This window comes from Bos taurus, chromosome 23 (genome assembly GCF_002263795.3).
Source record: "Bos taurus isolate L1 Dominette 01449 registration number 42190680 breed Hereford chromosome 23, ARS-UCD2.0, whole genome shotgun sequence".
In the NCBI taxonomy this organism is placed as follows: domain Eukaryota; kingdom Metazoa; phylum Chordata; class Mammalia; order Artiodactyla; family Bovidae; genus Bos; species Bos taurus.
The window spans coordinates 32985214-32998362 of record NC_037350.1 but is presented as its reverse complement, the minus strand read 5'-3'; the positions used below and the strand labels follow the sequence as shown (position 1 = coordinate 32998362).

Genomic DNA, 13149 nt, shown 5'->3' with positions numbered 1-13149 from the left:
AAATACTGCAGACTCTGAACACGAAACTAGTAATTCAAAAATAATTTTTATTTTTAACTTACATGATTGAAACAATGATGAATGGAAATGCCACAAAACTAAAAGCACCCCTTTTGACCAAAAACAAAATGCAGAAGTGAATACAAAAGGTATAGAATTATTCATGCAATACTCAAAAAAATAAAAAACCCAAACAACAAAACAATTCTGTGACATTTGTGATTTGACTATTTAAAAAAATCACTTCAACCATTTGACAGGGACTACAGACTATACATACTAACCGTAGGCTGTACAATGTACCTTTAAAAGGGAAGATATGCATATATATATAATATTTATAAATTTACAAATTTATATATACATTATAACTTCACAGTTGAAAGAACTTACCTACCAGGAAGTCTGATAAACAATTTACACTTTAAACGAAATAAGAATTGTTTTTGAAGGTCTTGCTAAAATGTAAATATTTCAAATAACATCTAAATGATTATACAAGCACATTCAGAGAATAGTAGATATTTCACAGTTTAAATTACACTCACACATATTATTTTGATATCTTGGCATATCCCACCTTATATACTCTTAAGAGGAAGAAAAGTTATTTAATAAGAGCTACTAAACAGACTTGTATTTTATTTAAAGGACTTACTACCCTGATATGAAAGCAATGACAGGAGCTGTTTTAACTATTTGGCCAAGGGTTCTTATCCAGTGATGAATGATTTCTCTAGGGCAGTAACCATTCAGGGCATTCTTCTTCCTTACCTTATAGTACTTTCTATAAAAGCAAAGACCACTGTTATTGATCCTCTGTTTTCACCTCACTGTTGTCATTTAGTCACCAAGTCGTGTCTGACTCTTCGACCCCATGGACCGTAGCCTGCCAGGCTCCTCTGACCATGGGGTTTCCCAGGCAAGAATAGTAGAACGGGTTGCCATTTCCTTCTCCAGGGGATCTTCCCAACCCAGGGATGAACATGCATCTCCTGCCTTGACAGGCACATTCTTGACCATGAGCCTCCAGGGAAGCCCCTTTTACCCCATTAGGATTCCTCCAACTTCTATGTTCTTCTTCTTCAAGGAGCATCATAACTTTCTGAAAACTTCTGGTTTTGATCTGCCTTAGCAGCTAAATACTTCTATTATAAAAAGTATCATTTTAAAAATGGCTCTTATTAAAAAAAAAAAAGCTTAAGTTTTGAGTATCTTCTTAAAAATGAGTATGGTATAATCTTAATAAGGTAATTTTTAATGATCTACCCATCTTTTTTTTTTTTTAATTCATCTTTTTTTTACATACTGGAAACATGCTTTTGGATTTTTCACAATAGAGAAACAAAAGAAATTGTGGCAGCTTGAAAAAATGAAAATAAAAAATCTTATAATGTGTTCTTTTACCAGGTTCTGCAGGCAAACTTGTATTTGAAGAAATCCTTTTATTTTTTTTTGCTTTGCATTTAAGGTAAAATTAGGTACCTAAAGGGGCCACTCAACCCTGAGAACACAATAGAGGAAAAACTGCAAGGCATAGGATATTTATCAAAGTATCGTGTGACTATTTCAAGCTTATAGAAGAACTTCCAAAAAAGTACAAAGATGGCTGTTTTAAAATTCCATACGTACTAGATAAGACAGACTCTTCTACTAAGTTTTGTCAGCTGCAGTCAATGATGTAATCTACTGAAATATACATAGCCCTATTCTATTGGCCAAAGGAAAAGTAGATAAGCACTGTGAAACTGGACTTTGGATTCCTTCTAAAACATTTTAAATTTTCAGACAACCTCAACAGCTTCCAGCTAAGTCACAGCACCATCTTGATTAACAGGGCCATTTATTAAGACAGCTGTTAGAGTCAGCTCGTAATTAAAAGGCCGTGGCAACTTCACTTGCAAGACGACCTCCAACTTTTACACAGTCTCGAGGAAATTTGTCCAACTGTTCATATGCCAGCCGCCCATCTTCTCCTGGATACAGAACACCAAAAATAAATACCAGTTTGAACTTAACATTTTTATTCATCACTCAGAATAATAAATTAATACCAGTTGGTATTAAATGATCAGTCCCTCATACTGTATGTGTGTGTGTGTGTAAGTGGTTGAGCAGATAGCCTATAGGAGAAAACCTGCTCAAACAAGGCACATGAAACTTCTTACCATTACCTTTGTGTCAGAAATAAGCAATCGTGTTACAAAAAAACAAAAGCAAAAAGCTCACCAAGAGATAAGAGAGTTTCTGAGGCCACATTTCTGATTTCTTCAGTATCAGACTGACACAATGTCACGAGCATTTTAATGCTTTCAGTAGCCTACAAGGAGAAAAGAGTTAAAACAGTGTTCTGACATTTAGGTGTGGGACTATATGAGACTTAGCATTTTCACAGCTGGTGGGGACTTAAAAAACCACCCAGGTCTTCCCAAACCCAGCTGAGTATCAGGATCACTCTGGGAGCTCTTATAAAAGTACAGATTCCTGATGCTACTCGGACACATCAGATTAGAACCTCCTGGATGGAGCTCAGGATGTGCGTTTGTGGGAACGCTGATGACCAGGGAAGCTCCTCATTTCACAGCGGACTACAGGCCGAGAGAAGGAAATGACCAGTCCGATTTTCCAGAATAGAATCCACTTCGCCTACTTCTTTTTGCTGTATCTCATTCCTTCCAAAACTGTTCTAATTTAAGAATTCCTAATTTTAGTTTATATATTAAAATAGAGACAAGTAAAGGTCAAGGATGGGAATTCGTCTATTTGTTTCTTCCACAAACATTTACTGAGCACTCTGTGAACCAGGCGGTTCACAGGGCCTGGGAGACTCAGCCATGAACATGACATGGTCCTGACCCTTAAGAATTTACAGTCCGGTGGAAAAACAGATGGTGAAATAAGTTAACTAATTATTATGATGGGTGACAGGCTGAGTCAGGGTGCTGGGGCTAAACGTGACTGGGAGATGCAGAGTGGTCTGATCAGGGAAGTCTTCCTGGAGGAAGTGTGGCTTAGAGGAGTTGGTCAAGTTTGGGCATGTGGTAAAGATGTGTGTGTGTGTGTGTGTGTGTGTCTGTGTACGTAGTGTTTGGGGGTGTGGAGAAGGAAATACAGGGCCCAAATCAAGGGGAGGCTTATAAGCCATATTAACAGTTTCGGATATCATTCTAAGATCATGGAAAGTCATGTAAGAGGTTTAAATAGGACTTGTTTTTTAATTCTGAGCTTTCTAACTACAGAGGAGAGGATGAACTACAGGGAGGCAGAGAAACTGGTGGGAACGTGGCTGGAACATGTGAATAGAATGCAGATGAAGAGGAGACAGATTCCCACTACCAAGGAAGTGGGATGTGCAGGATGAGGAGGCTGGCTGGAGGTGGAGGCTGAGGGCAAGGGCAGGTCACTGATGGCTCCTAGGTTTCTGGCCTGAGCTCCTGCGAAGAAGTTGAACAATCCACTCATACACCAGAGACAAGAAGTAGGGGTGAGATGGGTGGAGTCTGAGACTTCCTAGAGAAGATACCTCAGAGCAAGCTGGATCAGAGATGGAAGGGATGACATGGACTGGAAACATGCGGAGTTGTTAGCATAGGCATGACCATGGCAGGGAGGACACATGGAAGGAGAAGAGAGCCCACCAGAGTGCCCATGAGCGCCGGTGTTGAAGGCCATAGATAAGAGAGGGCCTGCTGTGAATAAGGAGAAGGCAGTGGCACCCCACTCCAGTACTCTTGCCTGGAAAATCCCATGGATGGAGGAGCCTGGTAGGCTGCAGTCCACGGGGTCGCTAAGAGTCGGATGCGACTGAGCGACTTCACTTTCACTTTTCACTTTCATGCATTGGAGAAGGAAATGGCAACCCACTCCAGTGTTCTTGCCTGGAGAATCCCAGGGACGGGGGAGCCTGGTGGGCTGCCGTCTATGGGATCGCACAGAGTCGGACACGACTGAAGCGCCTTAGCAGCAGCAGCAGCAGCTATGAATAAAATGCTCTTCCAGTGATTTTGAAGAGTTGATAACAAATAACACATTATATGGTTTTCTTTCTTGGCAGAAAGTGAGGCTTATGGAGTGGCCCTGGTGGTGCTGGGCACCGGAAGACAACAAACAGAAGCAAGCACGGGTGTTTCTTTGGGTTCGTGTGGCCCAGTGAGACAGATGGGGGAACTACAACTGCATTTGAGAACCCTGACTTCTCAAGCTTGTTTCCAGTATGGTACTAAGAAAGAAATATGTCGGATGTCTGTTTGCTGCCATTCATTTAAAAAAATATTTTTTTTCTCTTGACACGTTAACGAGAGTTGACTGGTTGGGTCTGTGCTGTGTTTTTTACATCATGCTATTTGGAGCCCCTTTCAAGAGCTGGGGGGCTGGGGGTGGTTTAGAAAGAGGTCTTTGCTTTAGGAGGAAAGAGTGCTGCTGCTGCTGCTAAGTCGCTTCAGTCGTGTCCGACTCTGTGTGACCCCAGAGACGGCAGCCCGTCAGGCTCCCCCGTCCCTGGGATTCTCCAGGCAAGAACACTGGAGTGGGTTGCCATTTCCTTCTTCAGTGCATGAAAGTGAAAAGTGAAAGTGAAGTCGCTCAGTCGTGTCTGACTCTTAGCGACCCCATGGACTGCAGCCCACCAGGCTCCTCCATCCATGGGATTAAAGTAGTGGGGAGGATTGCTGCTCCCAGACTGTGGACACGCTGGAGTTTAAAACTGTAGCTTTTAAACCTTCACAGCATGCAAATCCACAAAAACTGGTGCCGATCACGTATCCTTCTGTCTTACTTTACATTAACTCTGTGTCGCAGCCATCATCACTGACCTGTCACTAACAGGACAGCACCCAAATGCACAGCAACCACTGTGGGCCTGGCCACCTCAAGGTAATTTTTTGACCCAGTAACAAGGAAGGCAAATTTTCCCAGAAGTGTTTTTCTTCACAGGTCATTAACTTTTTCCTTTGAGGTGTTAATCCCTTTCTTCATGTCCCATTAGGTCTGCAGGTCCCCGCACACATCCAAGATTTTAGCAGACCTCAAGGTGTGGCCTTTTCATTCTGTTCTCAAGGATGATTAATCTTATATTTTGTGATTAAGGTCAGTCAGACATTAAATCTTGACTACTAAAAGGCAAGCTCCTTAAAACACTGGCAATTCTCAGCCCTCTGATACAATGAAGATGGACAAGCTGCTTAGTAAAAGAGTTGCCAGGGAAGGATTTGAAAGTTTATTGGCACATTGGATTTTAGTACTTTTTTGCCAATTTTATTTATCTCTGCCGTATTTCTGTACACAAGAAAAACTGATGAAATCAGCATGTCATCTCTTTTTTGGCATGAAAGACACTTTTCTAATAGTGGCCCTGAGGCAAATTGATTCCTGTGAGCTACTGAAAAAGGGAATTGTTTTCCAAAAAGTATTGACTTTAACAAAACCAAGTCACATTTAGGTACTATTTGAAGACAAAAAGGATTTCCCAACTAATATACAGGGTAAAGGAGAGGAGAAAGGCTGCTAAAGCAGGTACTTCCAAATATGGAAAGAAAGCTGTCTATGCACCTGGCTTAGTGTCAAAGCCAAAGTCAGCTCAAAGCTGACCTGCCAGGGGCTCCAAGGCTGGGCCTTACCTTCAGGCTTTTCAGGGCCAGGCAAGCTGCCTTCTGGAGCCGGAAGTCAGTCTTTGTTAGGGCTTCACAGTAGTAGAGCAGGGCCTGAAAGAGAAGGAAGGACGCATGAAGACATTTTGATTTGTTTGTACTTTCAGGCTTCCCTAGGGGCTCAGTTGGTAAAGAATCTGCTTGCAATGCAGGAGACCCAGGTTCAATCCCTGGGTTGGGAAGATCTCCTGGAGAAAGGAATGGCAACCCACTCCAGTATTCTTGCCTGGAGAATTCCATGGACAAAGGAGCCAGGCTGCCTACAGTTCATGGGATCGCAAAGAGTCAGACATGACCGTGTGACTAACTTTCACTTTTTTTTTCAGACGTATGTATCATTTTTACTCCTTGAGATAAGCTACAGGTAAAATGAGACATTTTGCACTACCCTCAGAGGGGGAAAAAAAATCCATTAAAATTCACATTGATTAAAAGAGCTTGATCTTTTTATCCAGTTCATTCATACCTTCTATTCTATGACTGGCATTGCAAAATACATGGTCTCTTATGTCTTGCTCTTTCAGTGTGGGTGAGGGTATTTGGCCCACAGAAGAGCATTTTGAGCAAACTCTCCTAAAAGACTGGAACTTTGTAGGAAAGAACAATATGAAGTGCATGTTCTCGGGCCAAAATGTATTAGAATGGAATATCTTCCCAGGAGTACATCCCACCACACACTAACTTAGATAATTAGATAATGCCTTAGAAAGTTTCAGCAAACTCTTCTCCGAGTTCAACAGCAGACCCATCTCAAGGACAAGAAGGGCCGACTTTTATTTTCTTTAACTGATCTGAAAGTCGATGAGATGTGGGTTTTAGGATGACTGTTCAGGTTGCAAAGGGCTCTCAGGTTGTAAAGGGCCTGCTTGTACTAGGCCCCAAAGTACTTGAACTGCATATGCTTATTACACTTGGATGACTGTTGAATTGAAGCCGAGAGAGGTAAACTGTCTCCTCCCTAGCAACAGGAGGGATGGCTTTTAAAGTAAAAAGTATTCTAGCACTTTGACCCAATAGTTTGATGACATAACTGCAAACTATTCATAAAACATGTGTGTGTGTGAACACACATATGTATGTTCATCATAATATTTTTCAGAGTTGGAAACTACACAAATGCTCATCAATATGCAATACAAAAATAACAGGATATTTATATACTGAGATGCCACTGAAGTATAAATAGAATAAAGTAGATCAATATGTCCTGACATGGAAAGAAAATAACCATGATACATTACATTTAAAAAATCATTTGTGAAATAAGATAGTGTGATCTCATTTAAGAAAAAATAATTATATATGTTAGCATATACATAGAAAAGATCTGAAGGAATGTACACTAAGTGATGAATAGTTTTCTCTGGGACTTACAGGACCTTAACTATTTTCAGTATATTTTTATAGTTTAAATAATTTTACAGAGCGTATATCAGTAATAAGAGGAAAAGGGACTTCCCTGGTGGTCCAATGGTTAAGAATCTGCCTTCCAATGCAGGGATGTTGGTTCAATCCCTGCTTGGGGAACTAAGATCCCACATGCAGCAGGGCAACCAGAGAAGCCCCTGAGCTGCAACGATCGAGCCTGAGAGCTCTCAGAGCCAGTACTCCACAACTAAAGGAGTCTGCTGCACTGCAACTAGAGAAGGCCCATGTGCCACACAGCTTTTCTTTTTAATTTTAAAAAACAGGAGAAAGAAAATTATTTTTACAAAGGAAGAGATGACACAATATTAACAGTAAATGGCATAAACTTAAACAAGCTTCTGCCTCGCCGTCCATCATTTCATGCCCTACCTTTTCCCTGAAATGCTCGCTTCTGGAGGCGGCTGTCAAGTAAAGCGTCACCGCCTCACTAGCCCCACTGTCCTCCCCAGTCAGGAGCAGAGCCAGCGTCCTGAGTACTTCCTCCTGCGGGGCTGGGAAGCTGCCGGGGGCAAGGTCACTCACGGCCTGGAGCAGTTTCTCGTCTCTCAGTGACTGCAGAGTCTGAACCACCAAAACTGGAGAGAGAGAAGAAAACAGAAGTCACTTTCTGTTGGTAAAGTAGCATGCTTATTACAGATACAAGTAAGGTTCAGGGATGTACTTAATAAAAGACCCAAGAATATATGAAAAATTAGCATATGAGAAAGGCGATGTTTCTAATTAGTGATGGTGGAGGAAGATTTTCTTCCTGTGATGGCAATTACCGTGCTGAACATGGTGTCTCGGGGTTTAAGGACCGAGCCCGAACCCAGGTCAGGGTCAGAAGCATTTCCGCCACTAGCACTGCGCCAACCTACCTACTCCCAAGAACACACCTGGTTCCTCTCGCCTCACCCTCCTGCCGCCCATTGTCAAGCGTGGGTGGAGAAACAGCACAAACTTGGGAACCAGAAACCAGCCCCTCACAGCCTGGCTCCACTCCTGGAGAGGCTTTCACTCAGGGCAGAAGCTGGTTCTCTTCCTCATAATTGGAGTGCCCCACGAGAAGGCAATGGCAAGCTTCACTGCTCCTCCCTGTGTTGCTGTGTTTTCTTCAATCCCTGAAGATGAAGCCTTAGATTTGTTTTTTCGTCTCTCCCTCCTTCCGTTCCCAATGTGTCACCCCATTGGCTTCTTTGGAACCTCACTTCTGCTTAGTATTATGAAAGCGCCACCAAAAAGGCACTATAAAATAACATTGCCTGTAGGCTCAATCCTACAAATGGCAAATACATTAATGATAGACAAAAACTTCAGCAGGGTCTTCAGTCATTTATCAGCTTCCTGTTAATGGTACACCCCTGTTGAGCGAAAAGGGTATGCTCAGCAAACCCCTGTTTCATTGTCAAAGGGCTCACTCATGTTAAAAACGTCCAGGAGCCGTCTAAAACACAAATCTTAGCCCAGATGTTGAAAACTATGATTGAAGAGACCAAAATTATCCCAGATTGAGCCCCCCACAGTGTGAGCAAAGAACACGTCCTACCTTGCTTGGCCAGCTGGTTCAGGTAACTCTCCAGGTCACTCACGCCGTGGCTCGTAAAGTAACTGTAATACTGGAAAACAGTGATGACTTCGGAGGACAGGCTGGCGGGAAGCAGGGGCTCAGCTCGGTCCAGGATTTGGGACACCAGGGTGTGAAACACTATTTGGAAGGGGAAGATACGAAGCAGTTTTTAAGAAACACAATCAATCATTCATTCATCCCTCATTCGTCTTTCTATTGAGGTACACGAAGGAGTGAAGTCTGTAAAGGGAGTTCAGTGTACAGCATATCTATATACCCATGTAACTATCATTTGGATCAAGAGATCACTGGGATGCCATTACGTTCTCCTGTGCCCCCTCCCAGTATGCTCCAACCATAGGGACTCAAACTTTTAACAACTATCAATAATAGTCAAACTTCTATCAGTACATTGGCTTTATCTGTTTTTGAACTTCATATAAATAAACCTATATAGTATGTACTTTTTGAATCTAGCTCCTTTTGTTCAAAAATTACGTGAGGTTCATCCAAATTATTGCTTGCAGCAGTAAATTTAGCCTTTTTGAAACTGCTGTGTAATATTACCATTTATTCCTTCTCCTGTTGATGGGCATTTGAATTGTTTCCATTTTTGGTTCCTGTGAATAAGGCTGCTTTGAACCTTCTTATACATGTCCTCTTAAAAAATGAGGATAAGCTCGTATTTCTTTTGACATATTTAGGAGTGGAATTGCTGGATCATAGGATAGGAGTATACATATTCAGTTTCTATACAAACTGTCGAGCAGTTTTTCCCAAGTGGTTATACCATTTGACACTCCTGTATTGGTGACTTTTTAATGAGAAAAGGATACATTCGTCAATAGTAGTACAGACATACGGTCCTTTTCAAAGTCACTGCTGATATTTGGAACGAAAACATGTTCCCTGTCTTTCCTTTCTTTGCTTTTTCTGAGTAGATGATGTTTTCTCTGGAGGGGAAGCCTCTCTTCTGGGCTAGCTGCGGCGGGGAGTCTTGAGGGGACTGCACCAGTGCTTAGTACTTTCAACCCAAAAGACGGAAATATTTTTCTCATTCCTGTTGCCCTGTACCTGGGTCTGCAAGCCCGGGGTAGTCTCTGTTGACGGTTCTGGCAAAGCTGGCCTCTAGCTGCTTAATCACTCTGTCCGCAGAGCTGTGGTAGACCCCAATCGGGGTGCAGCATTTGGTCCAGAAGGACAGCAAAGACAGCTTTTTGTGAAATTCCGGTATGGCTGGAATAGAAGAGCAACCCCCCATCCCACGACTCAGTGAAACAGATGCAGATGCAGAGATGGACCTGGGTGGGGTGGGGCAGGCATCACCATGGGCCTTTCTTTTTTTTTTTAAGACCAGTTTTTAATCAGAACTACAGGATTCTCCTGTTGTTGGCAGGTGGTCCTGAGGGCAAAGAAGTGGAGATGAGGAGCTCATCCAGCCTGGGCACTAAAGAAAATGCGGCAAAAGCCAACTGTTTGCTTTCCGTGATAGAAAACAGCAGGCCTACCCTTGGGAGAAAGTCTAATCCCCTCATCTCCTGTAACTTAGCAAATAAAATTGTACAGGATCCGAGAATCAAACCCCGGGAGATTTTCTGCAGCGGGGGGACAGAGCAGAGGGTGACTGAGAGAGTTTTTCACCCTTCCCAGCTGGCTCTCCGAGTGAAATGATTGAAGAGCCATGTGCCACAGTCAGCATTTCACTCGAGGCTCTGATCAAGCCGAGGGGCTGGAGGAGGAGCAGACAGGAGCCTGAATGTCCTGCCACTTTTCACATCTCTCAGAGACCTGTCAAGGTCACCTGCTCCTGGGAGGACCAGAAGCAGGAGGCAGAAACGTATAGAAAGAACCTACAGGGAATTTCAAGCTTAGTTGGAGATAATCCAGAAGATCCTGGTTTCCCACTCTTTCCACTATCTGACGGGGAAAAAAAGACACAAATCCTTGTCTCTAGGAACTAGTCCTGTAGCCAGACCACACAAGTTCAAAGGCATCTCTCCTGTGTCAAGTTTTCTATTTAAAACTCTGAACCAGGGATTCTCTTGAAGGCCTTTGACTCCTCGTATTTCTGCCTTTCACAGTAGGTTTGGGAGCATCTTGCCTTTGACCATCAACCGCTATGGGGGTTGTCTCGGCCAGCTCCACTGCACAGGGGCAATCCTGATCACCTGTCCCCAGGGGGAGCCACACCAGCAGAGGAGGAGGGGTTCTGCCTATACACTAGAGTCTGCCTCCTGGAGGTGGAGGCCCCCTAGAAAAAGCTAGGCATCTGCTGCTTTGACTCCAAAAGCTGAAGCATGATGTTAATTATGACACACTCATGTGGCAACCTTCCTGTACTCTACAGCCCAAGAGTGCTTCTCTGCCATCCTAACAAAGCCATGAATAGATGCAGGTGGGGACTGGGGCGGGGTGGGGCGGGTGGAAGGCTCGTGGTGCTACTGTTTGTAAGAACCTGGTGGTGTCACTGCAGGGGCTCACCTTCAATGACAGAACTGATGTTTCCAATGTTCTCATCGCTGACGGCCGAGAGCTTCTCCATCACCTGGATTTGCCTGGAAAGCTTCTCTAAGAGGTTGCTGGCCACAAATGGGGTTTTGCTTGAAAGAACAATTTGCTGATAAAACAAACAAAACCACTGGGTCAATTATTATTGTCACTAGAGCTCAGCCTCATCCTTCTGAATGAAGAGGGGATGTTAAACTCATACACCTTTCTGTTCCAGTATAGTCTTCCTTATTCCAGGCTGGTTACAACATCTGATGAAATCAGACATGTTTTTGTTGCTTTCAACTTTTCTCATGCCTGGGCAAATTCTAGAGTTTTCTCAGTAGTAGGGCTGCAAGGTTATTATAAAGTTGCCTTTCTGTACGTACTGTCAATCCATAAGACCTCTTTGAAACTTGAAGAGCATATTTAGGTTGCCATTGGTGTGGAAGCAGAGAAAAGGTTTGTTTTACAAGTGCAGTTATTTTTCATGGCCTGGATTCATATCATTGTTTTCAAGCTGAAAATTAAGAGCATGTTGTATAATAATCATAATTACAACAAAAGTTTATCTCATTAATGAGTGCTTCCTACATACCAGGCATTGGTCTGGGCCTTATACATGAATTAGCTCATGTTATTTTGCACAACAACCCAGCTGAGGCTACCCAGAAGTGGGTACTTTTGATTTTCCAGTTAACTGATGAGGAAACTGAGGTAGAGAGAGGTTAAGCAACCTGTCCAAGAGCACATTAATGGCAAGTGATTTCATTTGTGTGCAGGTCATGAGAAGAAAGAGGGACCTGAGAGGAGAAAGGACAGAAATCAGTCACTGTCTGAAGGTTCTAGTCCTTTCTATGTCTCTGTCCCCTTCACTTGGCAGGCATGGCTGCAGGATGCAGACCTGTACCATCATCCTGTATGGTCTCAATCATTTGGGCTCTAAAGCAAAATGAATTTTTCAAATTCAGAAGTCAAGCCATTATATACAAATGCCTTTCATGTAAAAAAAAATTGAGTAGAAAAGAACTGCTCTTTTTAAACATAATTATAGCTACTATAATTCTTATGGAGGACTTCCCTGCTGGCTCAGATGGTTAAAGTGTCTGTCTACCATGCGGGAGACCCGGGGTCGATCCCTGGGTTGGGAAGATACCTTGGAGAAGGAAATGGCAATCCACTCCAGTACTATTGCCTGGAAAATCCCATGGACAGAGGAGCCTGGTAGGCTATAGTCCATGGGGTTGCAAAGAGTCAGACACGACTGAGTGACTTCACATTAATTCTTATGGAACACCCATTTTTATCTCTGCAATTATATACCAAGTGAATAAGCAAGCTTACTGATTCAGGTTGTTGTCGTTCAGTTGCTCAGCCATGTCCGACTCTGCAACCCCATGGACTGCAGCACACCAGGCTTCCCTGGCTTTCACCATCTCCCAGAGCTTGCTCAAACGCATGTCCTTTGAATCAGTGATGCCATCCAAGCATCTTGTGAATTAGAAATCAGGTTTCTACCTTGATTTCTACTTTATTCTACATCTCCTTTATTCTACACCTTTATGTCTATCTCTTTTGTTTTTCTTTTCTCTTTTTAAAGATCTAATTGGCTTTATTAAACGATTCATGAGTTGGGCAGTGTCCCATGTACCAGGTAGTAACGGTCTGGGTGGGACCACTCCCTCTTGTTTTTTCTAGTATTGCTGTTCCCCACAGAAGAGTTGAATTTGTTACAGCCATGGCCTTACTGTAGAGAGAAACACTGCACTGACTCTTGCACGCCAATTAGTCTTTGAGCGAACACATACATCCCTTCATGGAACAGAATTCTCCCATGTCTCACGAAGTAATGGCTTTACATCTGAAAGGTGAATAGGGAGTTTGCTCAGCAGAGTCTCGGGCTCACCAAGGACAAAGGGCTGTGAACACCATCTCATTCCAATGCTTGGTGAACAGAGAATAGCTGTAAGTCAACAACAATCCTTGTTCATTTTGGTCAGAAAAAATGTGCACCGTCTGCCAGACTGGCTGTCAGTACCTGGC

At 43.0% G+C, this 13149-nt stretch overlaps 1 protein-coding gene across 7 annotated transcripts in view; it reads right to left on the bottom strand.

Annotated features, from left to right (window-relative positions):
- Window positions 1-27: 27 nt before the first annotated feature.
- Window positions 28-13149, bottom strand: part of RIPOR2 (RHO family interacting cell polarization regulator 2) — a 211576-nt gene continuing 198454 nt past the window's right edge. For 6 of the 7 annotated variants that reach the window (XM_059880414.1, XM_005223781.5, XM_010818489.4 and 3 more), the window contains 7 exons: window positions 11101-11236; window positions 9694-9855; window positions 8599-8757; window positions 7443-7648; window positions 5616-5699; window positions 2230-2320; window positions 28-1976 (listed from right to left, as the gene is read on the bottom strand). In XM_059880414.1, the coding sequence (XP_059736397.1) occupies window positions 1876-1976; window positions 2230-2320; window positions 5616-5699; window positions 7443-7648; window positions 8599-8757; window positions 9694-9855; window positions 11101-11236 (939 nt within the window). In that variant the 3' untranslated portion in view covers window positions 28-1875. 7 annotated transcript variants of the gene reach the window in all.